At 36.4% G+C, this 27,742-nt stretch overlaps 1 protein-coding gene across 1 annotated transcript; it reads left to right on the forward strand.

Annotated features, from left to right (window-relative positions):
* The first annotated feature begins 65 nt into the window (after positions 1 to 65).
* Positions 66 to 27,533, forward strand: med30 (mediator complex subunit 30). Its single transcript, XM_055220448.2, has 5 exons — positions 66 to 194; positions 599 to 814; positions 890 to 1,048; positions 8,950 to 9,057; positions 27,005 to 27,533. Exons 2-5 carry the CDS (start codon positions 662 to 664, stop codon positions 27,098 to 27,100), a joined length of 516 nt encoding a protein of 171 aa, XP_055076423.1. The 5' UTR covers positions 66 to 194; positions 599 to 661; the 3' UTR covers positions 27,101 to 27,533.
* Positions 27,534 to 27,742: the final 209 nt, after the last annotated feature.

The raw sequence follows: 27,742 nt of genomic DNA on the forward strand, positions 1-27,742 counted from the left end.
CAATTTAAAAGTACTATTCTCGACGCGCTCTCGCGATACCTAGATGTCATTCGCAGTTTGCAATGGGCCAATGGGTATAGGTTAGCTTACGTAGCACGATGACTGTAAACTCTCGCGATGACCGTCTCAGACGAGATCACACTCGCAGCACGGAAAAATGACGTCTTGTCAACAAGACTAACAAAGTGCAAAAGGTATTTAAACGTCTCTTATGTTACAGCGGTTGATACAATTAGCATTTTTTGCACTAAATAAACAACGTTTGTGTTTATACCACATACCTATCTATGCCTGATAGATTTTATTCACGTTACTGCGTTAGACATTCAAGGTTTTATGACAGTAGCTCAATGTAAAGCTACATAATAAACATCCTTCCACAGTACCAATACTGCATGTTTATATATGTCTATTAATTGCATATTGTTTTATATGCACGTTGTAAGGTTTAATAAAGATATGATTTAAATATTGTTTTTGCAAAATATTGTTTTTGTATGGTTTAATAAAGATAAGATTAAAATGGTGTTTTTGCACGTGTACAGTATGATTTATTTAACACAATATTTTGTTCCATATGTATATGTATATACTGTAGTTTTGACAGGCATGCCCCGAAGTCCTATTTAGTAGCCATCAGTGCCTGCATCCAACTGTCCCCATGACAACCCCTCCTCTGGCCCCGTTTCCTGGGCAACAGGCTCAGGCTGCACGGGATGTGAACACAGCCTCACTATGCCGGATCGGGCAGGAGACGGTGCAGGACATCGTCTTACGAACCATGGAGATCTTTCAGCTTCTAAGGAACATGCAAGTAAGTTTATTCCATCTACAGTTCTTAACACTTATTCTGCTGATCTGATCTCTTTGTCCTTATCTTCCCACTAAGCTCCCGAATGGAGTGACCTATCATCCTAACACTCATCAGGACCGGTTAGGAAAACTGCAGGAACACTTGCGGATGCTCGCCGTACTTTTCCGGAAGCTACGTCTCGTTTATGACAAATGCAATGAGAATTGCGCTGGTCTTGACCCCATACCTCCTGAGGTAAGATTCACTCTCTCTGTAAACCCTGTTTTTACATTTTGTTTTTAATAAGAAGTCGAGTTTCAGTTTAAAAGGGATAGTTTATCCAAAAATGAAAATTTCACTGAGGAAAGTCATTCAAGTTTCACTTTTGAGGTGATTTATTTATTTATTTCATTTTCCTTCTATTTTTGTATGACCTGGATAGATATTAATTTAAATGAATAAAAGTATTACAAACAATAAAAGTATAAAATTAAAGATTTAAATATTTCAGACGAATAGAAATGTTATGTAGTCCTAAAACCCAGGCAAGGTCCATTCTTCTGTTCATTTGAGTGTATTTCATTTTTAAAAGTACAGCTTGTGGAGTCAGAAGTTGGTTTATTTGATCTTGTTCATCAGGGAATTTTCCCCATTCACAACACGTGTTTGCCTACAAACTTTTAATTAGTGCGCATTGTGAAATCTAGCTCCCGAGCATATTTTATCATTCCTTTCAAGTTGCAGTTGAGGAAACATCCTCCCCCATTTTGGGCTCACATTAGCATTGAAGTGATGTAGTCAAACTCAGATTCTCACGGACTCACCTTCACCCAAAACTTTTATTGATTGCATTTGTAGGAAAAGCTCAAGAACTCACATGTTTTTCTTACTTCTCAAAAGTACTTCTGTGGCATCTGAGAGCGAGCAACCCACAGAAAGAAAATGTATTTTTTTTAATTGAGCTGTGATTGGAAGTATGTATAGAATGTAGCCACCTTCTTTTCGAACGCGGAAGTGATATTTTCGTTTCAGCCAGCCGGTAGAAAACAGTGTTGTGGGAGCATGCATAAAACAGGATTTAAACACTTATGGTAAATATTTATTACACCTGCCATGGATGACCCAGTGGGTGGATGAAATTAAAGGCGGAGTCCACGATGTTTAAAAAACGCATTGGAAAAGGAGACGGGCCGACTACCAAAACACACTTATAGCCAATCAAATCAAATCAAATGCCGGGTTGCGTATGTGTAAGGCGGGTCTATCAACAGAAGGTCCAGATTCTATTGGGGTAGGGACGTGTTTGTTTGGGTGATTTCAAATATCAACATTGGCTTTCAAACATCGTGGACTCCGCCTTTAAGAGGTGGCCTGATATTTCATATGAAGATATATTCAATAATTTCATGTTGTTGCTCAAGGGTGACAGGTCTTCAATGCGCAAATATAAAAGCATAGGGGCATATCAGTATCTTTACAATGGGAAAGTCAGTCGAGTGTTTGTATATACCAAGACTTCACAACTGTCCCTCTGGTGTGAGTTTTTTTTTAAACGACAATTTTTTCGAGTTTTTATGGGGACACATAAGTTATTTGATCAAACCATAATAAACATATTAAACTACTACATGTATTCAGTATTGTTTTAGTTTAATGAAAATATTATTATGCAGTAGCATAATAACGCATGATCTTATGAAATTATTTGTTTATTTTAAAAAAAATCATTTAAAACATAACAAAAGTACACGCAAACACATTACGAACTATTATAAACAAGCAGTATATATTCTGTAATATAATCGCATGTTTGTAATGATAGTTACAGAATAAATAAATCAGCTAAATCAGAATATTTTTATCAGCATAATATTAGTTGTTTTTTTTAACAATTATTGTATTTATTGTTCACTGGCAGTGTCTATGAAAAGTTTTACTGGATGGATATGGACAGACAAGGGTGCACATGCCCAACATACACATTCGGCTCTTGTGCTTGTTATGCCGGTCTTCCTGGATTTCATAATAAACATTAAAAAGCCAGTCAAAACGGCACACTTGTGTCTCTCGCAATATGACTACCATTAGCTGTAGTGGCTCACCAGAAAGCTAGAAGAGGGCGGCGACCACATTTACGTCAAAAATAAGCTTGGGAACATGTACAATTGGGAATGTATTTGTACATTTAGCATGCAAAAAGCATTAGGTCACCCAGTAATACAAAATTTGCTTTTTATTTACTTACCCTCAGGCAAGCTAGCTAAAAAATCTATTTACTCTTCTACTTAAGGAACAATGTCATGGATGGATGGCCGAATGCCGCATAAAGTAACAGCAAATATTGGGTGAGCTAACTTTTTAAACGCGTGTGATGTGTAGATTAAAACCTTGGTCTAAAATAACTTGCGCACAGCTCTTAATCATCCTCAGTCCAGTTTGCTATACAGTATGCACTGGTTTAGCACCGCACCTGTCATATTTAAGTCATAGTCATTGTTTTCAGCACAAACATGTGATGCTTTTTATAGACTGTGCCTTAATCATTAGAAGCAATTTGCATGCAGCACTGTTTGCACCTTGCTTGATTTGCATATTCCTTTATTGGATCAGGTGCCAAAACATTGCAGACAGTGTGTTCAAATACAGTAAACAACTCTAAATTTCTTGCCACCGTTTATTTTGAATCGAATTGAGGCTACAATTGGTCTGTTGAGTCGTCAAACCATTCAAATTTCGTGCAAGCTTTTCTCACAGCAGTGGAACAAAGTCATTAGATCTGCTGTATTAACAACAGCCTAGAGAACTGAAGATTCAAGTTCTTCCTTCTCATTAGCAGAAAAAGTCCCTGCGTTCAACGGATAGTTATTTTGGCAGTTCCTTCACTGATTTCAGGGTTACTTGTAGCGCCTTCCCGAACAGGAAGTGCAGTAATGGCATTACCTCATCACATCGCACATTAGCTCCAGAGCTTGGTAATGAACAGCTGGCAAATTCCCTTTTGTCAGCATTTTCCAAAGCAGGCAATCACAGGATCCCAACAGTGGAATTTCCTGCACGAGGAAAGTGAAATAGCCGTGTCATTTCATTTACCATCTCAGTTTTTCCATCCACCTCAGTTCCCTCAAAGTAATCAACTCAGGGAACTGAGCAGAATCGTTTATTTCAGTCAGCTGGCAGGCGGCATCCGTCTTTCAGTGCCCGGCCCTTGAGTAATGTGTTATGTGCATTATATTAACTAGCTGGCTCTTACTTGCCAACAGGTGGGTACTTCCTTGGAAACTCGATGTGAGTTTGGCTCTGGGATCGTATTTTGTTCATGTTTTCTTCTGGAATTTGTCGGATCTAAAGAGCGAAAAGCTAATTAATTCAATCTTGCAGCTTGTGTCTTCGCTCTTTCTCTTTGCGGTGCCTGTGGTTTACTGCATTCACTTCCTTGAAAAATCTGCCAGGGGCTTTTCTTTTTCTTTCCCTGGCGTTTCATATGATCAAATTTTCCTTCTTCCTTTTTCTCAGCTGGCATGTAACCGCCTGCAGCCTGCAGGGTCTGTTGTTGAAACCACAGAACCACAAAATTTCAGTGATTATGTCGAATTCAGATTTTTCTGTTGCTTGCTTAAATGATACATCATTTTAGACCGTGCATTGATTCTTTTTTTTTTACAGATGTACTGTATGTGTGTTCTGCATGAAAGATCTAATAAGATATTAGTGATAAAATTGTGGTAGCATGTTATTTACTTCCAGCTTATTATTGTTTCAGGAACAAGCTAGCACCCAGTAATAATTAATGACACAAATATCATTAGCTTGTGAAACGGTTTGCCAGTCCATAAGTAGTTTGTTCTTGGATGTTTATGGAATTAAAAAATCAAATGAATAAAGCAGCAAATATCTTTTAATAATAATAGGTATACCATTTAAATAAAGCTGTCTTCAGTATTGGAAAGCATTTGTCACGGCTGCTATTGCAAAACTCATACATAATGGATTTTTCCTTCCAGTGCAGAAATATGGGTGTTTTTCTTCACCGCATGCTAATTCCTCCAAAACACCAGCAGGTGTCACTGTGATGTTAAACCATGATCTGTTGCCAGCAGATCCACGGTTTGTCTAGCAAGGTCAAGAATGATGGAACACAATAAGAATGGAGCACTTTAAGGATAAGACAGCATTTGTTGGTAGACATATTCGAGTAATTGTCTTGAAGACAAAAAAATCATATGAAAGGTTCATTTGAAGAGATTTATTTGAAGGTTCTGGTGAACTGCTTTATATGGACCCTGTCCAATGCTGTTGAAGGGCTCAGACTATTCAGTCAACTTCATTTAAAACCAAAGGTTGCAATTTGTTTTTTGGACCAAATACATGTAATGGCAGATGTGTTGACCTTAAATCTCCTAAGATGCTGTTTTGTGTTTCTCTGTAAAGGCTTTTAATAAAAGGTTTTTAATTATGCAACATTCAATTCACTGCAGATTTACCAGGATGTTACAATCTTACAATCTCATCTCTTAAGCTTTTTTATAGTTGAGAGACAATTGCACAATTTATATATTTGCACAAAATTATATTTAGTCGACCATTGTTGTTTTTGTCAACTGCTCTTTTATTTTAACAAAATATGTTGGATATGGCATAGCTTAATATTAAAGGGGCCATGGCACAAGCTTTGCTTCTAATGATTTGGTGTCCCCAGACCACAAATGTGAAGTTTTAGTTCAAAATAACATATAAATAATTTATTATAGCATGTTAAAATTGCCACTTTGTAGGTGTGTGCAAAAATGTGCCGTTTTGGGTGTGTCCTTTAAATGCAAATGAGCTTAAATGCAATGATGGTGGTTTGTTGCAATTAAAACTCAAATGTGCTTTTCTCTGCACTAAATGGCAGTGGATAGTGCAGATTAAGGGGTGGTATTATTATAATAAGAGCTCCTTATGACATCATAAGGAGAGCCAAATTTCAACGATCTATTTTTTAATGTGCTTGTAGAGAATGGTTTATAAAAACTAAGTTACTGGGTTGATCTTTTTCAAATTTTCTACGTTGATAGAAGCACTGGGGACCCAATCATAGCACTTAAACATGGAAAAAGTCAGATTTTCATGCCATGGCCCCTTTAAATCTTAATCTTCAGGTGTGTCCAAAATGTTATCAGAATTTATCTTTCTGTTTACAAACACTTTTTTCAAAAAGAAACCAAGTTGCCTGTGGCAAGCAAATAAGCAAACTACTCTACTGTCTGATGCTTGTATTTATTGGTGCGGGTTGCAAGGTACCTTATTGAACTAGAACTGAACTCCATAAAAAAATCATTGAGTCATTTCTTGAACTAGTTTAGCAATGCCCTCTGGCTTGTGTTAAAAGTAGGGGTGACCCCGAATAGTCGAAGATTCGATGCATCGATAGGAGAAGCCTGATTCGACTACCAATCTCACAGTCGAATCGTCGCAGATGTGTTATAAAATAAGGATCATTCAATTTTGGCCGTATATGGGTGCACACATTATCTGATTTCACATATAACAGCTTTCTCACAATATATTAATATACAGCATATTATTATAATCCTGCAAATAGTATGTGAAGTAACAGCTTTCAATAAATATTTTTAAAATGCGTTAATAAATCCAACATCCCCTGTGACCGGACTACACGGAGGTTTCTTCGTTAATAAGCCATTGCCTCTTTGTTTCTACATTTAAAAGACAAAGCTGGCAATTATATTATGGCTATACTTTTCTATTCTTTTAATAATTTATTTTATTTTATTTATAAATCACTCTGGGTTATCTGATTTAACTGTTTGGCTTGTGTTTTGTTTCTGTGCACTTGAGGCATTTTGCATATTTGTTCTGCACTTTGTTACTTCTGACCTTATTTTATTTAAAAAATGTATCTATTATAAACGTAAATTCTGATTTAATTTAAGTCTGTAAATTTGGGATAGCTTTTCGTTGTATCGATGTTGCGCTATTGCGTGCTGCCTGGCCATGCTTGCGCATGTAATTTAGCCGAACGGGCTGATCTGCGTCTCATATTTAGGAGTTCATCAAACTAAACATTAAAAAACGGATGTTTTTCGACGGGTATAAGTTTTTAAAATGTATTTATCATACATTTTGGTTATCTTGTCAAAAGTTAAACTACAAAACAGGTAAGCCGTTTTTTACAATTTCGGTGATGAAACGGAAACTATCTGCACCGAACCTATTTCTGCCTGACACGAATGTCTTTCTTGTGATTTAATATTATGGTTGGTGTTCACTTTCAAATGATAGCAAAGAGATTCCTGAAATAAATAATATCATCCGGTCTTTCTGTATCTAAAGTGAATACAGAGATGATCAAAGTCAGAGCAAGCAAGCAGGTATTTCTGTGCTAAATAATAACGCGTATGTCTATAAAATCATTCATTTCAGTGTTTTTCATGTTATAAATTAACGTTTAATGAATTGTAAATAAAGATTAGTTTTTATCATTTACAGTCACAATCACAAATTATTTGTCATTTCTCATTTGTCGGGTTTTTTTTGGTCATGATTGCTTTGACGCGTTATATCTCCAAATTGAAATAAAAACACTATAATTGTAGCCGGGGTTTCCAAGGCAGAATCACCTTTCTTATTTTTTTTTTGGGTTTAGTTATCAAAATGTATTTTTGTGTGATCTTCTGTAGATCGTGGCTTTAAAATGTTATGAGGAATAAATAAACAAATGTTGTCTATATATTTTACCTTAAAAAAATAAATATATAAATGAATTGTCAGTTTTGTCTTCGTTCATCACTTGAAAGACAGTTTTGGTCACTTTAAAAGAAAGTTGTTTATGTGTGCTGCTTGTGAAAGAAAATAAAAGTTACCAATTTGTACCTGGTCTGGCCCCCTCCCAACCCATGCACACACACATAGATGATTCGACTATCGGTCGACTATGGAAAGATTCTACAATTCTGATTCGAATATGTAAATCCTTAGTCGAGGACACCCCTAGTTAAAAGTAATATAAAGGTTGGCGGTTTATACCCCAAAAGGGTGGCAATTCATGAAGTGGAGAATTGCTGTGCCTATGAACCTAAATCATCATTCTGCCGTTGAGCAAGGCACTGAGCAAGCGTATCCTAGGGGGACCATGCAATACTATTTGTTGCATATTATAATGTAGTATAAGTATTTTGAATGAAAAAAGTTTTAGATTGTTGTTTCTGGTTAAAGTGCTGTAAGCAGTTTCAGCTATTTTTTTACATAAAATAAGTGTCAGGCAGAGAGAGTTTCTGATTGCCTAAAAATGATCAGGTTGCACTCCTGATTGTTTTTATTTTTTATGAAGCCTAAAGCAGACACAGCTACAGTGAATTTTGTCAGGTTATAAGGACATTTAAAGGGACACTCCACTCTTTTGCAAACATGCTCACTTTCCAGCTCCCCTAGAGCCAAACACCTGATCTCCACCTTCCTGGAATCCATTCAGCCGATCCCCGGGTCTGGCGCTAGCACCCCCAGCACAGCTTAGCATAATCCACTGAATCTGATTGGACCATTGGCATCGCACTCAAAAGTGGCCGAAGAGTTTTGATATTTTTCCTATTTGGAGCTTGACTCTTCTGTAGTTACATCGTGTACTCATTCTGGCGTAATAATCAAGGACTTTGCTGCTGTGGCATGGCTGCAGGAGGCGGTGTTACGGCAGCAAAGTCCTTGATTATTACGCCAGAATGAGAGTATAGTTCCTAGCCATATCAGCCTAGAAAATCTCAACTTTTAATTTTCCATCGTCTTAGTACACAATGTAACTACAGAAGAGTCAAGTTTTAAATAGGAAATATATCAAAACTCTTTGGTTAATTTTTAGTGCGATGCTAATGGTCTAATCAGATTCAATGGATTGTGCTAAGCTATGCTAAAAGTGATCAGCTGAATGGATTTTAAAACGGTAAAAATCAAATGTTTAACTCTAGGCGAGCTGGAAAATGAGCATATTTTCCAAAAAAAGTGCAGTGTCCCTTTAATGTGTAGTATTAAAAAGTTATTTTCATCATCTTTAAAGTTTAAACCTCTATAATGACATCACTGTTTTTTTCAATTAAATTAATGCGAAACAACTGAAGCCGTCAAAAGCTTGGTATTGATTGTTTGCATGTTTTTCTGTCTTTCAGCAACTTATTCCTTACGTCGAAGATGACAGCTCTAAACTGGATGACCGTGTGGCCAATCAGATGCGTGCAACTAGTGAAGAGAGAAGAGAAGTACTGGAAGTTAATAAGGTTAGAACAGTAAAAAACATGAAACACATTACAGAGATATCTGCAGCTTTCACACTTATAATGAAGTCGTGGTATTTTAAAACTGACCTGATGGCTCCAGACCAGTTTTTTGAGTTCTCGCAATGGAATCAAAACGATGTCACCCCTGCCATCGAGTCGGGCATATTAAATATCGCAGCGTGCTCGCGAAAGGCAGGCGGCAAGGAAATGCTTGTGCGACAAGGGCCCTGGAGGTTTTACCGGCCAGCTGCAAATAACAAGCTGGAAGAGGAGACCATGCTGGGGAATGAAGAATGTCAAACTCAGGGGAGGTCAGGGTTGTATCAAAATATGGGAAGCAGATGTGATACTGCTCTGCAGCATCTGCCTGTGTGGTAGCAGCCAGCTGTACTCCAAGACATGGGACGAATCAATATGGACCCCGGTGTGGCGGATTACAGGAGTAATGGAGGGATTGATGGACTGTTTATATGCATGCACACAGAATCTTACTTATGGATCTATAGAGAAATCAAGTACAGTAGATGGATGGATAGATGAATACAGATTGAATCTTTATAGTGTGTTCAAGAACAGGAGAGGGAGCGTTGTTGAAGCAATGTTTATAGTAAGGTGATTCTTCAATTAGAGACAGTTTTGACTTCTTGAAATCTTGAAAAATGAAGCCTCTGTTTTGTACAGGTTACAACATTTATCAATTGGAAAAAAGGTGCGAATATGGCCTTGATTAACCTTCATGTTGGAATAATGTGTGTGATGGTGTAGATATTTGCTGTTGCGTATGATTAACATTTGTTGTTCGGATTGAACCCCCAATCTTTTGCGCAGCTAATAAAGTGCCCTACACTGTGAGAAAAATGGTCCTTAGCTGTCAATGGGATAGTACCCTTTAAAAAAGTCTTAATATGTACCATTTAGATACAGATACATATACATTTGTTACCAATATGTACCTCTGAGGTACTAATATTAACTTATGCACAGATATAAAAAATTTCCGATACCGATAAACGATTATTCAGACTGATATCTTCCTATACCGATACATTTGGTGGTTAAATGTACTTGTATTAACTAAATTCTGATGATTACATTTTCTTAATGTAATTTATTCATGTAATGACCATTAATATTGAACATTACGTTTAACAAATGTAAGATGTTTCATTTTCTATTTAAAAACTGTTAAAGTGCCCTTATATACAATACATATACAATACAACTATATACAATATAGTAGAGCTGCAACTAATTATTATTTTCTTAATCGATTAATCAGACGTTTATTTTTGCGATTAATCGACTAATCGGATAAAATTGATGTTTTCACGCATTATAGCTAAATAAGGCACTAAATTAGGGTATTCACCTGTAGAACTGTACTTTTAAAAGTGCAAAAGCCACACACTACTTGAGTTTTACTAATATAATATTTTGATTCAGATATTTTAAGCCTTAAAAAAATTTATGCAGCTTTTAAATAGTAAAACATATTTAAATGTCAAAATATCAATTAACAAAATGAATTGAGTCTTCAGGGATATTGAATATTACGATTATTTGTTATTAACAAAATAAAAACGTTTTTGCTTCCGTGCTTTTAACCAAGCTGGTCGGCTGGTCAGAAGATCGTCTGAATAAACGTGTAGCTCGCGTTGTATGAAGTAAAAGTGAGCTTGCGCTGTATTAAGAAACAGCACCTGACTTTACGTTTTATTTTGTGCCACTATACTTACTCGTGTAACTACTCATGTAACAGTCTTTAAATAAAACATGGAAGTGTTTGGTGGCTTCTGAATTTATCCCTGTTTGGATCCTAAGGAATGAATGGGGCTAGGCTAAATGCTAACATATTCACGATGCGCTGTACAAAGATTAAGTGCACGCACTGAAAAAAAGATAGGTATGTATTAATTTGTCTAATTTGCGGTAAGAACATAGTAAAAAATTAAAAAACGGTGGTGTTTTACTTTAAGTTCATCGCATTTCTATTGTTTCCTTTTGTGATTGACAGGATATATCGCACATGACTATCGACTGTTTTAAACTATTTATCGGTGGCTCTCTACTCTTTAGGTACAAAGGTGTACATTATGAAAAGCCAGGGGCAATATTCTCACCTTTTTTAGTGTGTACAACAGAAACAGAAATTGATGTCAATTTTAAAGAATTGAATTTAACATTTCTAAATACTAATTGCAACTCTTTTTTCCCCCGAAAAATCAAAACTGTAGTTTTTAGAAAAAAGTGAAAGGAACAGTATGTAAGAAATTTATATAAATTAATCATAAAATGGCCCTGATATGTCACTAGACATTAAGAAATCATTTTCATTTCAAATAATTATATCACTCACAACAGTGGTCCGGCCAGTACATTGTCATTTAAAAATTGGAGTTGCAGCCCTCAACTGATGTTTATGTTGTCATGTTGTGTATTGGCCACCAGTTGTGTGATTGCAGTACCAGTTTTGGCCACAATCCTACATACTGTTCCTTTAAATGTCCCTGATTTTATAGATTAAAAGTTAAAACTCTGCATAGATGACGAGCCTATATACTCTTAAAATTTGGAAACGCAATTACCACACACAATAAAAAATAAATAAAGCCATATTAATCTACCTTTTAAATCTTTTGAATTAGTTTAAAAAAAAAGATTGATTAAAAACCATACCGCGTACAGAAATATTCCCCTGATTGAAGAATCTCTCAGTACTGAATGGATGATTGAACAGACAGATAGACAGAAATGGACAGAGTGGTGAAAGTAATGAGGCCGTAGATGATTGAAAATTAGCTATCAGGTCAGTTTGTTGAAACACAATGCTGGCTGTCTGACTCATCAGATTGTAAGATGGGTTTCGCATTATAATAGAGTCATTCCACTGACCTGTTGATTGAGTGCCATCAGTGGTGCTCAGGCTTGATTTACTGAATTCATGGATGTTGGAGCTCCTCCCATTGGTGAAGTTTTGGAGAGATGTATTGCGTAAGTATGGTAATACCCCACTGTTTTATGGGACGTCCTGTCTCTGAATGATCACGCCGCTCTTGTTATCTGTCGATTGGGGTAATTATGTTTGTCAGGGCCCGGCTGAATAATAGCCCTGCAATCTGTAGCGCAAGAGAGTGGCCTTCATCACTTTGACTGATCTATAATCATACATCTTGTACGAGTTCTGGAGCGTTTTATTATAGCTTTTATTAGCCTACCTTGTTTTACCTTCGTTTGCTGCTGAAGCCAAATCTCTGAGGTGGAATGAACTGGGTATTTTGGTGTCCCAGAAATGAATCCACTAAATTTCTATGCAATTTAGGGTGAAAGCAACAGCACAAATTGCCTAGCATGTGAAAAGGCCATCGACGTAAACAAGCACAAGGGTGAAATATGCATCGACCGACACTGGAGTACAATTTACCGTACCACCTCCGAGCCTGTCGACCCCCCGCTCCTTTTTTGACTCTTATACGAGTCTGGTCCCTCGGGGCTCCACAGATGTGTGAGGCCATCCAAAGGTCCACTGTATTCGACGCGCTGTCAATTCATCCAGGGAAACGCTTTGATTGAATACTGCTCTAACTGTTAATAAATTCCTGTCACAGCCCATTAAGAAGGCCTTGGAGAGATGGCTGCTCTCATTTATTCTCCACTACTCTTTTCTTTCGCCTTCTCTCTCGCTTTCTTTCTCCTCTCCTTGACTGTTTTTTAATACCCTGTTAATTACCCCGTCTGTCCTCTTTATTCAAATGAGAAAGTGAGAAATGTGAATGTTTGTAATTTCAAATAGGATAGATACCCTCAGCGGTAGCAGAGGTACGAGCACTTTCTGTTATCTCTGAAACAGGGATGGGGCTGAGGGGCCTCTCCTCCGAATAAACAAACACCCAGAACCCATAATGAGGAGGGTTTGTAGTCTGCATACGCACATGAGGATGGCACGCCTGCTCACGGGAGGCACTCAATTCTCCACGTGGTTAGATAGTTCATATGTCATCCATTAGAACGGCTTTGCCGACTAGAGCCTTTTTAATTGGTACACGGGGGGTCAGGGAGGAAGGCCCGGCTTGCTCGGGGCACGCTGAAAATAGACAATGTTTCGCGCCGGTTGCTCTTCGGAATTGCTGTTTGTTTTCCTGCTATGTGTACGAATAATTAAGTTTTTTTTTAAGTAACGATTGCATTTCAACAGCAAATTAAAGCCACTTTTATTATAATGTTGTTTTAAACTCCAGTTAATGAAAAGGATATTTTATCTGCTGTAAGTGGAACACAGTGACCAGTTATTTTAGCCGTGTGACTATGAACATATTTAAAGAGCACCTATTTAATTGCTAAAAAATAAAGTTTATGAAAACGGAAAAAAAATTGTGTATTTGGTATAATACGATGTGTTTGCGTGATTTATGGTTAAAAACACATAGATTCACTCTTTTACTAAACGCACAGATTTGAAAAGCACTGTGTCCCATCTGTATGTTGTGATTGGCCTAAATATCTCTGACGTCAGCCGAAAATGTGACGTTCCTTACCATGTTTGAAAGATTCGGTTGCTAACAGGAGTTAACTTACAGGCTGTGAGTCCAAGCGGGAGGAATTATGATAATGTCGATCTTGTCTACGTCACCAATCCCAGGAAGTAAACTGTTGCCAACACTCCGTGTGTTTGTTGTAGTCCAAGAAAAGAGATTTACATTGGAGACGATAACTCGGGTCATTGTTTACTTTGGGGTTTGTACCATTTGCATACTGTTAACATGTACTTATACACACTTACACACCAAAGGAAACGTAAAAATGTGAATCAGACAATAGGTGCTCTTTAAAGCGACACTCCAGCCAAATATCAAAATTACGTCAAGGAATCCGTGATACATATGTACATGATCTTTCAGACTAACACATTTGGAGTTTTTTTGGTAAATATCTTTGCTTTTCCAAGCTTATAATGAAAGACAACAGGGATCAGGTAACAACTTCTGACTTTAAAGCCCAAAAAAGTGAACCCATTCTTCACAGAAGTAATCCACATGGCTCCAAGGGGTTAATAAAGGTCTTTTCTGGGTTATTGATGTGATATTGTGAGAAAAAGTTAAAAAATAAAGTTAAAAATATGGATATTTTTCTTACAAAATCGCATGGATTACCTGCAAAAGAACTTTATTAAGCCATTGGTGTCGTGTGGATTACCTCTGTGAAGGATGAATGCACTTTAGGGGTGTTTAAAGTCAGAATTTGTTTCCTGATCCATGTTTTCACTGCAAAAAATGACTTTCTTATGATTTTTGTCTTGTTTTTAGTAGAAATATCTAAAAATTCTTAAATCAAGTATTTTCTTGATGAGCAAAATGAACTAAGGAAACAATAAGACAATAGGAATAATACAATAAGGAATTTAAGTAAATTTGTGCTTTAAACAAGCAAAATTATCTGCCAATGTGATGAGAAAATTTTGCTTAAATTAAGTGTTTAAGAAAAAAGGGTGAGATTTTTTTTGTTGCAAAAATTGGCAGTTTTGCTTGTTTTAATTTTAAATTTACTTAAATTGTATATTTTTGTCTATAAACCGGACTTATTTTCTTAGGTCATTTTGCAAGAAAAAGCATCTTAATTTAATTTCTACTGAAAACAAGACAAAAATACTAAGTAAGAAAGGCATTTTTTGCAGTGTTCTAGCATTATAAGGCCAGGCTTGGAAAAGCAATGACATTTACTAAAATAACTCTAAATGTGCGCATCTGAAAGAAGATAGACATGTGTATCTTGGATTGCTTACAGGTGAGTAAATCATTAGGTAATTTTGATATTTGTCTGGAGTATCCGTTTAAGTGAGAACAGTGTCGTTTAAAATGTACTTACATGTTGTGGAGCTGTATGTTTTTCCGACTAAAGTAAGATGGAGTGTTTGAAAATGTCATTCATTTTTTACATTTTTCTGATTCTTCAAGTGGCACATAAATTTCACGCTTCACCTTTAAAGTTTAGTCACAGCCACTGGATGTTCTTTAGAATATCAGTCATCAAATGATAAAGATTCACTCTCCGTATCTAAATATGAACTTGCACTGCTTTTGGATATGCCCTTTTTGGCTTGCTGCCCGTGAGGGAATGAGATTTATTTTTAAAACAAACATTTTTGTCTTCTCAGGCAAACCTAAAGTTTTTCTTCCATACGACCGAAAGGCTAAAATGACATCTCTCTCTCTCTCTCTCTCTCTCTCTCTCTCTCTCTCTCTCTCTCTCTCTCTCTCTCTCTCTCTCTCTCTCTCTCTCTCTCTCTCTCGGCTTTAAAATGGAATTACTGCCACACTTTCTCTGAAAGATTTCTATGCTCATCTCCTCCTTATGCTGCCTGGGAAGCACTCATTGAAGCCAGATGTAATAAGCCCCTGACAGTCTGAGAGGAGATGAAAGAGTTCGCTGTAAAAAGAAGGAAAGACGTGCCTGATTGGGAATCACTAGATCTGTCCTTTAAAGAAAACTTATTTATCTTCTAGGTTTATTGTGGATGATTCATCAGTGAGTCTGTATTATTAAAAAAAAAGAAAAGAATAAAAATAATGTTTTCTCCATTACAAGCTTTCAAGTATGCATTAGTTACATTATTTGGGACAAAGCACTTCAACCATTTGTCATATATTAAGGGACCACTTTTGGTAAAGCATTGGATCATTGGTTTGATTTTTTGTAAATTTAAAGAAATGTTGTATTTAGTTCCAGTTGATTCTGGGAAGATTAACCTGTAGAGTAATCACTCATTAAATTGCATTGATCATGCATAATAGGGCTGCAAGATGTATCGAAATTATTTTTAAATCTTTAAAGGTACAGTGTGTAATTTTTAGAAGGATCTCTTGACAAAAATGCAAAATAATATACAAAACGATATTATCAGGGGTGTATAAACCCCTGTAATAATGAACCGTTATGTGTTTATTAACTTAGAACGAGACCTTTTTATCTACATACACAGAGGGTCCCCTTACATGGAAGTCACCATTTTAAGCCGCCATTTTTTTTAGAGAAGCCCTTAACGGACAATTTTTTTACTAAGTTGTCTCCAACAATGACATGTTTATCTGTTGGGGGCTACTGTAGCTTTTCTATGTGTTTCAAAAGCGAGGGGTGAGCAGTGGATTAAGCCATTGGTTGCAATTTGCAGCCTTACCACTAGATGCCGCTAAAATTTACACACTGCACCTTTAAGGTTGATGCAGATAGCAGAGAGTCTGCTGAAACAGAGAGACTGATGATTTTTTTTCTAGGAAAAATGTGAAACACTTACAGTACTGTGCAAAAGTCTTAGACCACCATGCCAGAATTATATTTGTTGTTTTTGCAATGTTATAGTGATCATATATAATTGTTTCTCAGTCTCTTTAATAGAATACATCCAGAAAATACAGGAAATGTGTATAGTATTAAAAACTGTATAAAAATGTAAACTGATGTGTCAAGTTTTTAGGGATAAACTCCCCTTCGACTTGATTTTAAAGAAATTAATATTTTTACTTCATTCTGCTAAAAAACGCTCAAGATGTGTTTGCCAAGAGAGGTAACACTAAACACAGACGATGCCAAAAAAAGACATTTAGTCCTAAAAATTTTAATTAAATTTTTTTGTACATATTTCCTGTATTTTCTGTTGGTATCTGAAAGGATTAGTCAGTTTTCTTTAAAAAAAAATTCAGATAATTTACTCACCACCATGTCATCCAAAATGTTGATGTCTTTCTTTGTTCAGTTGAGAAGAAATTATGTTTTTTGAGGAAAACATTACAGGATTTTTCTCAATTTAATGGACTTTAATGGACCCAAATACTTAACAGTTTTCAACGCAGTTTCAAAGGACTCTAAATAATCCCAAACGAGGCATAAGGGTCTTATCTAGCGAAACGATTGTCATTTTTGGCAAGAAAAATAAAAATATGCACTTTTAAACTACAACAACTTGTTTTCTTCCGGTCCTGTGATGCGCCAGCGCGACCTCATGTAATACATCATCACGTCAAGAGGTCACGGATGACGTATCGAAACTCCGCCCCAGTGTTTACAAGTGTGGAAAAAGAGGACCAATCCGACGTTGTTGTATATCGAAAGATACTAATTAATGTCTTTGTGTCAGTTTATTGTTTTAAATGGTCTGCAAATGTGCATTTCATACACGTGACCTTTCGACGTCATTACACAATTGGCTCGTCACACAGTCGGAGGAAGAAGAGAAGTTGTGGTTTAGAAGTGCATATTTTTTATTTTTCTTGCCAAGGGTGACAATCGTTTTGCTAGATAAGACCCTTATGCCTCGTTTGGGATCGAGTCCTTTGAAACTGCAATTTTAAACTGCATTAAAACTGTTACGTTTTGGGGTCCATTAAAGTCCATTAAAATGAGAAAAATCCTGGAATGTTTCCTCAAAAAACATAATTTCTTCTCGACTGAACAAAGAAAGACATCAACATTTTGGATGACATGGTGGTGAGTAAATTATCTGGATTTTTTTATCTGGACTAATCGTTTAATAAAATAGATTGTAAAAATAAATATGGATGGACATTAAAACTTAAGTCTGGTGGTGGTGGCCTAAGACTTTTGCACAGTACTGTATGTTTCTTTAAAAAATATATTTTATTATAATTTAAACTAATTTCACAAAACTTAAAGCATTGTCATTTCACATTTCACATTATTTAGAAAAGGTATTGCATATCTCATTCTTCAATATCATGAAGCCTTAACGCATAATTATATTTCAATGATATTACAAAGAACCGAAGTCTGAGACTGAAGTCTGATATTCATTAATGGCACTTTATATATAGTTATATAGTAAGTAAGGCATAATGTATAGACAGCCAGTTGTTATTGCAGAAATTATCACACCGAAAGTGTGATCAGAACCTGACGCTAAGCAGAGGGTCTTGTATCACACTGAAGGGGCTTATTTCTTATTTTATTTTTACAGCCGGCTGCCTGTACATTATCTCACACACGGCTATACCTCTTTTATATTATATATTAATGTGAAATATTCGAATAGATAATTTTTAACGAATGCAAACCTTCCGCAATGAAAACTCATTTATTTTTAGCTTTAAGAAAAATTCAAGACGTTCAAATGTCACAAACACACTATTTGGTGTAATCATTTGTAAATATAATGTCATATATGTTAGTAAAAGACATTTATATTTCATTTTTGTGTAATATTCTCAAATGATTTGCAGCATCATGTTATTAGTTTTGAGTGTAAATAACAAACCTGCAAATTTTGCGACTGGCCAATCAGAATCAAGCATTTCAATGAGCCGTGGTACAATACTGATAACAAGAAATGACGTCAGCTATCATCGTTCCATCATCCGTCCTGCTCTTCAATTCAACAACATCTTTCACCTCTGATCTGATGAGATTTCATCCCTCAATTGGCGTCTTAGTCTCATCGCAATGTGATGAGCTTTGGTTCCTCTTTGTTTTATACCTTCATCAACCTGTCCTCCCCCACTTCCCCAGCTGTACCGCTCGCACACGGCGCACCGTTTAGCTCCGCTTTGAAGATCTGATGAACTTTTCAACCTGAACATTATGTGTTTAATTGAGTTTAGGTTTTTGTTTATGAATTGCTCTGGTGGAACAAGAAATAATAAGAGATTTGAAAGAGGGAAGGGGATAATTTGCAAATCATTTGAAACCGGCTAGGTTTATGTTAATGCGTTAGACGGCCTACATACGTACAAGCGTGTTTATAGTGGCAGGGAGAGTGGGCAGGAAATGGTCATGGAGGGTTGATACAAGCACTTTAAACAGAGTAACAATAACAGCACGATCAATAGCCCAGGCTAACAGCGGTTTGGGTTTGAAAGATTGAAAAATGGTATGTAGCAAAGCAGTAATCAATGAAGACAACCTTCAATACGTTAACATTTCACGTACACACTTACACTCCTAATAACATATAAAAAATATAGATTTTTTTATGGTGCCTGCTAGCTTAGAAAACATATCATGTTTTTGCTTAATCATACAAATGCTTTCTTTAATAAAGGAAAGTTTTTGAGGGGTAGTTGTGTAATAATACAATAGACTTCTGTCACTCGAAAATTTGCTACATTCTTGCCATCAGCAGTCCTCTCATATAACACACAGCAGGCCATCTGGCCTTAGCTTTGATCAAAATAAACAGCTGATGAAGCTAGTTCAGTTCTGCAGTGGCGTAAATGCCAAAAGAACCCTCCGTCCACATTATTTCCTCTACTGAATAGTCAAAGTCTGTGCCAATTCAGAAAGAAGAAGTCTTTTGTGACAGGTGCCTGAATCCTTGCATCAGGAATGGTATGATGTCACCTGGATTAGAATAAGGTATACTCCTCCCTGCTCTTCAGTCACTATAATCCCCTTATATCACTCCCAGACATATACACACATAATTCCTGTTCAATCCGAGCGAGCAGAAATGTTGAAACGAGTCGGGAGAGACGAGGCGGATTAGCCATGTGGCATCCAAGGTCAGACAGCTTTATAATGAAGGCTTGTTCTGCAGACCTTTTCACATTTTTTATCTTACTGTTTTTCCTCATCTGTCTCCTTAAATGTGCCGTACTTTGATCAGCCCGTACTCGTATTTTGCAATATAGAGAAAAATTTATGAAGAGCTCAGATGCAAAACCCTATGTGTGTCTGACATGTTTTCTTGTAAATAGTAAATGAGCACATTTTATCAGACTCTTAATGGAAACAAATCTGTATTTCTTAACGACGTGAGGCCGGGATTTTAAGCGAAAGTATTTGATGGACATATAATATGTGCCTAGAGCATTCAGTTAAATCATCATCCCATGGCATTTAGAGGCTTTTGCATATGAGCTCCTCATACAGTATATTCATCTCAGTGTATATTTCAGCTGTAATGATATTTTTTATCTTGATGTTTTTAACTTTAACACTCTAAAAATGCTGAATTACTTTCAACCCAGCACTGGGTCAAAAAACAATGAACCCAGAAAATGGTTAAAACGACCCAGTTTTGGGTTTAAATAGTAGGTTAAAGAGCACCTATGGTCCGATTCATGATTTTACATTTGGTGTGTAAGTGTGTATTAGTACATGTTAACGATATGCAAAAGGTACATACCCCAAAGTAAACGATGACACGAGTTATCCTCTTCAACGTAAATCTCTTTTCTTGGACTACAACAAACACACGGATTGTAGGCAACAGTTTACTTCCTGGAATTGGTGATGTAGACAAGAACGACATTATCATAATTCTTCCCACTTGGACTCATAGCCTGTAAGTTAACTCCTGTTAGCAATGCATTATGAGCCAATCTTTCAAACATGGTAAGGAGCGTCACATTTCCAGCTGACGTCAGAGGTATTCAGGCCAGTCACAACATACAGATTAGCTGGCCAATCCGGGACACAACGTTTAAAAAAAAAAAAGTTTTATACCAAATACACAAAATAACGTTTTTAGTAATTAAAAAATAGGTGCTCTTTAAAGCTCACATAACACACGCTGTTTCTGCATTTCTGATGTTAATCTGGAGTACCTATAGAGTAGTATGACATCCTTTATATCTCTGAAGAGTCTTTAGTTTAATCAGATTTATAAAAGAAAGATTAGCTTTACCGAATCTTTCCGATAACGTACGAAAAAATGAAGAAGGAGGAGTTACTACCGAGCACGAGTCATGCAACACTATACAACACTGTTTAACTTATGATTCACTACATGTTGGTGTCATTTTTATAATATGTACGCGCCTATTTCCAACATAAGACAGAAGTCTTACTTACCGCATGCAACTCATGACCCGGTTAGGACTTTTCAACGAATTTAGACCCAGTGCACAGCATTTTTTTTGTGTATACAATAAATGGTTTAAGTGTTGTTTGAATCATAAGAACCATTTTGACAGTAAGCCATTGTTGAAAAATTGTTTCAAATGTGCAGAGTGTTGATACAGACAAAGCCTTGTATCAGTGTAATTTAATTTATTAAAATTATTTAACATGATTCATTTAAATGGAAACGTTAAATGCTGTTTGGTTACAGATGTCTAAATCAGAAACTTATTAGCCTAAAAAGGTTAATAAAAATATAATCGAAAAAGTATAAAACTATGAAAAAGTGCATAAAAATCATTGTTTTACCCTAAAAATAATAAAGATTCTGTCATCATTTACTCGCCCTCATGTTATTTTAATCTGGATGAGTTTGATCTGTTATTCTGTTGAACACAATAGAATATATTGTGAAGGTACCCATTGACTTCCATAGTAGGAAAACAAATAATATGAAAGTCAATAAGTACTGTCAACTGTGTGCTTACCATCATTTATAAAAATATATTGTTTTTTTTTTGTTCAACAGAATAAAGAAACTCATACAGATTAAAAAGAAATAAATGATGACAGAATTTAAATTTTTGGTTAAACTATCCCTTTAAATCATTAAAATGCTCCTTAAAGGGATAGTTAACTTTAAAATTAAAGTTCTGTCATCATTTACTCATCCTCATGTTGTTCTAAATCTGTATGAATTTCTTTTTTCTGATGAACACAAAAGAAGATATTTTGAGAAATGATGGTAAACACAGAGGAGATACTATAGTGACCATTTCAATAGTAGGAATAAATATGATGGAATTTAATTGGTACCGTCAACTGTGTGCTTACAATCATTTATCAAAATATTTTCTTCATCATTTATCACAATACTTCCAAATGTTTTTTTTCTACTATGGAAACGGTCATTATCTGCTGTGTGTTTACCATAATTTCTCAAAATATTTTCTTTTGTGTTCATCAGAAAAAAGAAATTCATAAAGATTAAGAACAACATGAGGATGAGTAAATGATAACAGAATTTTCATTTTAAAGTCAACTTAAAGTCCCTTTAATTTTATATAGCCTGCAAAATCATAAAAAATATTGTGAATTTTCAATAATAACCCAAACCTTATTTGAAATATGATAACGTTGAAACTGATATTTGACTCTTGGATCTCATCAGCCCTCTTTTATTAAAACTTTTTCATCTACTGAAAACTCAAGAGAGTAATTTGTGTTTCTCACAGTTTTGACTGAAGTAAAAAACACAGCTCTCGTTTCTGCTTGTAAAATGGTGCACTGATGTTCGAACGTCATCCAGCTGTCAGTCAGAGTCTAAAACACAGCAAATTTGAACAGAGCTGAATTTTAATAAGCCCGCATTTGATCAAAAACTCTTCCCACTGAACGCATTATCGAGTGCGGCTGCTTTGATCTTGTCACGAGTCGATGAGAGAATCAGATGAAGGGAGAGGTAAAATGAGATGCCATGTTTGAGTTTGCGACTGACTGGCCGCCGTATCAAAGTTTTCTCTATTCGGATTGTCTTCTGCTAAAACCACTTAAATGTTTATTGACACTAAACTACAAACAAACCCTACATATGTTCTGTATCATATTGGTAAAGCAAGGTCGTGATATACAGGTTTGATTGTGTCTAGCACTGTAAGTCATTCATAGTCATCACTATTTAACACATACATAGCCAGAATTAAGTGCATACTTGTGGTGCTTAAATCTTAGATGGACTTAACATAAAAAAAAAACTTAAGTGTGTGTGTCTGGAAACAGTTTTGTAACCTAATTTACAAGTCGTTAAAAAGGCTAGATTGTAAATAGTTTGGGCTTGGACTAGCAGAAGTATTTCATATTTTTGAAACTGACTCCTAGTGGTTAGCAATGACACGTATCTTTGGTAACTTCTTAAAACCTAATGTTGAAAGCCATCTGGATTACATCTAACATATGTAGTGGTGAACATCATAAACAAGTGAGATTGTAGCTCTCAATGTCCTCGAAGCTCGCCTCGGGTCTCTTTCTGTTGCTGTTCCCCGAGCAGTCTTGATCCAGGTTGACCCTGCCTTGCCTGTCAGGAGAAACAGCGATCAATGTAGTGATCTTTCCAGGTGCTACTTTATACCACCTGGGACTTGTTCACTTATACTCTACCTTTATTGTGTCTTAATGGTGTTAGACAAGAGCTCAGTCGGATCGCCTCTTTCTGCTGATCCTGCCTGATGTTTTTTCTAGCGTGACTCGCACGTTGAGCAAAGGGGGTTTGTTAAGGTTTGTTCCAAAGGTGATTTAGTGCATTTGATCAGCAATCCGGAAAGGAGCCATGTAGCATCGAGCGCACTTATTACCATAGTACAGTACTGTTCTGGCAAATATTGTGCAAATTGTGCACCTCCCCACTACAGATTTAACTAAATAATAACATTTAAATGTATCGCTGAATCTTAGTATCCAATGTTAGGTGCACATGTAAAGTGCAGATCAGATTTTCGCCTCCAGAACTGCCTGAATGCTTTGTGGTAAAGATTTATGAAATCCATACTTGAAGAATTCCTTGGAGGCTTCTGGCCAGGTTGACTCGATACAATCACACGGCCTCCACCGATTTACAGGCTACACGTACAGACGGCAGCTCACCCCAAAGGTGATGTATTGGATTGAGATCAGGTGGCTGTGTAGCCACTGGAGTAAGCTAAAGTCACAGGCTGTTCCCACAATAGAACAAGGTGGAGATGATAAATGTTTTGTGACACGGCGCATTGTCCCAATGAAAGTGGCATATTCAATTGAAATAGGTTGACTGTGGCTTTATGGGGATACAGATGGCCAGTAACAAAGCTTGTACACTAGTATTTAAAGAGACTGAGTTGTGCCAAGTAAACAACTGGTGCACTATTATGATACGTACACAGCAAACGCAAGGCATTGCGTTACTTGCTCAAGATTACTTGTGAGATTCAACTTTGTGTCATGCGTGCGTTTGAGGCGAATAGCGTGTGTTTTTGCGGCAAACGCACTGCCCATATCGCGTCATTCGCATCGCCCCACGCGAGGATGCGTCTTTGCATTGACTTTGTATGTAATCTACTCGTGCAAATCGTTAAACTCACGTCTAATGTGAACCCACAGTTATGCTACATACACACCAAACGCGGGGCTTTGCTTTAGTCGCTCTAGATTACTCACGAGATTTAACTTCGTGTCATGCAAATTTTTCGGTCGAGTTGAATATTTTCAACTCGGGCGAATAAGCGTTTAAGACGAATAGCACATGTTTTCGTGGCAAACGCGCCGCCTATATAGCGTCATTTGAATCGGCACACGCGAGGACACGTCTGATCACGTCTTTGCATTGACTTTGTATGTAATCTACTCGTGCAAATCGTTAAACTCGCGTCTGGTGTGAACCCACAGTTATGCTACATACACATCAAATGCGGAGCATCGCGTTACTCACTATAGATTACTCACGGTATTTAACTTCGTGTCATGCGATTTTTTTGCTCGAGTTGAATATTTTCAAATTGGGCGAAGATGCGTTTAAGGCGAATAGTGCGTGTTTTTGCGGCAAACAATCGTTAAACTCGCATCTGGTGTGAACCCAGAGTTATGCTACGTACACATCAAATGCGGAGCATCGCGTTACTCACTATAGATTACTCGCGGTATTTAACTTTGTGTCATGCGAATTTTTCGCTCGAGTTGAATATTTTCAAATTGAGCAAAGACGCATTTGAGGCGAATAGCGCGTGTTTTTGCGGCAAACGCGGCGCCCATACCGCCTCATTCGCATCGCCCCACGTGAGGACGCGTCTAAGCGCGTCTTTGCATTGACTTTGTATGTAATTTACTAGCGCAAATCATTGAACTCGCATCTGGTGTGAACCCACAGTTAGGGGCGGTTCACATTTCACGTCTAAATCAGCGCGGAAAACGCGATCTGTTGGTTCTTGTCACATAACCTTCGGTGGGCTTGCGGCCTTCTAGAAAGTTGAAATGTTTATCCCTTACGAAAATTAACCATGGTTTTATTGTGGTAAAAGTGTAGTAAACATGTTTTTTTGGTGTATTGACTACTATCCGCAAAACCATGGTTTTACTACACTTACCATTTTTACTATTACTATTTGGTGCTAACTGTAGTAAGGGATATCTCGATGCGGTGCGGACGTGCGCGTCACACCGCGTGAACGTTGCTATCCTTATGAGCGCGCATACCGTGCACCTACATTTAAAAAAACGAACTTGAGCACGCAAAAGACGCGAAATGTGAATCGACCCACGACCAGGAGGGCATCGTCATGAGGCGCGATGAATTAAGCACATTCTTCTATTGATGCTGCGCTCTACCCAGCACTGTCGTGATGTCAGTTTGATTAACACCAGAACACTAATCACTGTACTAAGCTGTTTTTCTGTTTGTCAATGTTTTGTGAAATGCTGAACTACGACAGTATCAAGAATTTTACAGAAAGATGCTTTAAAGAGAAATCTTTGTTTTGCTTGAATAACACCTAAACATCTTGACCTTGTCTGCACTGTTTAAATATTAAATTACAGCTATAATAGTTTTTCAACAAACATATCCACAAAAGAGGCTTTAGTTTATATTTAAAATCTTCTTTTAATGAAGTTTAGCTATTTTTAAACTGCCCTTAAAAAATGCTGAGTTATTTTCAATTCAGGGTTGGGTCAAAAAGGGATGAACATGTTGTGTTGTATTTTAACCTATGCTGGGTTGTTTAAACCCATTGTTGGGTCAAATATAAACATTTTATGGGTTAATTGTGCAATGTGGGACTTTTAGAAGGATCTCTTGACAGAAATGCTATGTAATATACATAACTATATTATCAGTGGTGGTTCACCTTACATAATGAACTGTATTGTTTTTATTACCTTAGAATGAGATGTTTTTATTAGGGGTGGCCCGATCTGATATTCAGTATCGATATTAGTCCGATATTGGCGAAAATGGCCGGATCTAATATTGTAGAAGTCGGGGAGTACAATCCGATCCGATAACTTACCAACATGGACCTGGTTGAATTTGCACTTTAAATTGTCCAAAGTTACACCTTAAATTTCATTTTGAATTTTTGTGCTGACTAACTAAAAATGTTGCTACTACTCTGTTTAAAATAAAATTGAAATAAAAATGAAGCAGCAGTATTGCACAATGTTTCAACTAGTCATTTTTTGCACAGTAAAATGTTTGAGTTCTGTTTGTCTGTTTAAGCTTTTTGTAGGGCTAACTTATGACGTATTGGTCTATGTCTAGTTGTCATTACAAAGACATCTCAAACAATGTCATCTTTGCATTAAAAATGACATAATTGAACGATGTAACTTAATGACAGTTGTCATAAACGTGCATAAAATCTCCTTCGTGTTCATGACATGATTATAAATGTGTCATGTCAGTCTTATGAACACCCCTTCAAGTAAAGTGTTACAAAAAAATGTAACAAGGTTAAGCTTCATGACTTCAATAGCATATTTTCTAAAGCTGCACTGCCTTTCATTCTCTTTCAGTCATGTAATACACATCCTTGGTATCAATTACATTGCCTTTTAAGTCATTTTTTGTGATTTACTGTTTAAGATCATCCTACATAATTTAAAGAACATTGTGTGGAAATATAACCTTGATATATTTAACACTGACTATGTAAGGTCATGTCAAAGATTGAAATCAATGTAAAATCAATCAATGATTGAAATCAAATTTGTGAAATCCATGCTAGTGTCTTATTATCCATTTATGAGATTTGAAAGCATTAGATCATATTTGATGTCACTACTTTATTTAATTTGTAACCATTTGATATTACATAAAGCAGTGCTATTGTGACTGCACTTATACTGATCTAAAGAGCAGAAAGCTGTAATATAGACAAGAAATGTATATAGTCATTTCAGCTATACTATTAGCAAGAACAACTGTAATAAAACCCTAACACTATTATTTTTAAAACAGAGCTGACCATCACATTACTGAAGATTATTGTCAAAGGCATCTCTGTTTGTAGCTTAATATTCTCAAACACTGCATGTAACTGATACATCTGCTCAAAAACTGTTTTTGATTTTATCACAGAAACTCAAACAGAAGAATCAACAGCTGAAGATGATTATGGACCAGCTCAGAAACCTCATCTGGGAGATTAACTCCATGCTTGCTGTTAGGAGCTGAAAGACAGAAACCGCTGTCAGGATACAGAAGATACATTCACCATTTCTCTTTAAACTGGGAGACAGGAAGATTAAAGATACAGAATAACCGGAACGGCAGTAATTGTGAGACGGTGGAAAGTGAGAGATGGTTTGACCTGAAAATTTCTGCTAGACACAGCGGATGGGTGAAGTACCATTCGGTTTGGCTGCATTGGATTTCAATTTTCAACCTGATGAACATTTGAAGGTCTGAGTAGTCTGCACGATCATGCAGATTCGTTTTAAAATGAATCTTTTATTTTAAAGTATATTCCTAATATATAGATTTTCTTTTAAGTTATGTAGTACTCCGTTGCAATTTACAGTGAAAAAAAAATACAGTGAAATATTCAATTATATGATACAGTCACATTAATATGCAATGTATGTCATAAACCTTATCTTGTACCAGCTCTTGCCTCTGTCTTTAATATAAGAGTTTAATACCTTCAAGCGCAAAAAGAGCAAATTTCGATGTTAGGGCTATAAGTGCTCAACTTCATAATCATAATTTTTAATTATTCCCTTGATCACCCATGTAAAACGTATGCCTGGCTTAATGTACTAAAAAACTTTATACTTAAATATCAGCAAGTACATTTTTATTTGTAAAGTTATACAC

This window comes from Misgurnus anguillicaudatus, chromosome 20 (assembly GCF_027580225.2).
Source record: "Misgurnus anguillicaudatus chromosome 20, ASM2758022v2, whole genome shotgun sequence".
NCBI lineage: Eukaryota > Metazoa > Chordata > Actinopteri > Cypriniformes > Cobitidae > Misgurnus > Misgurnus anguillicaudatus.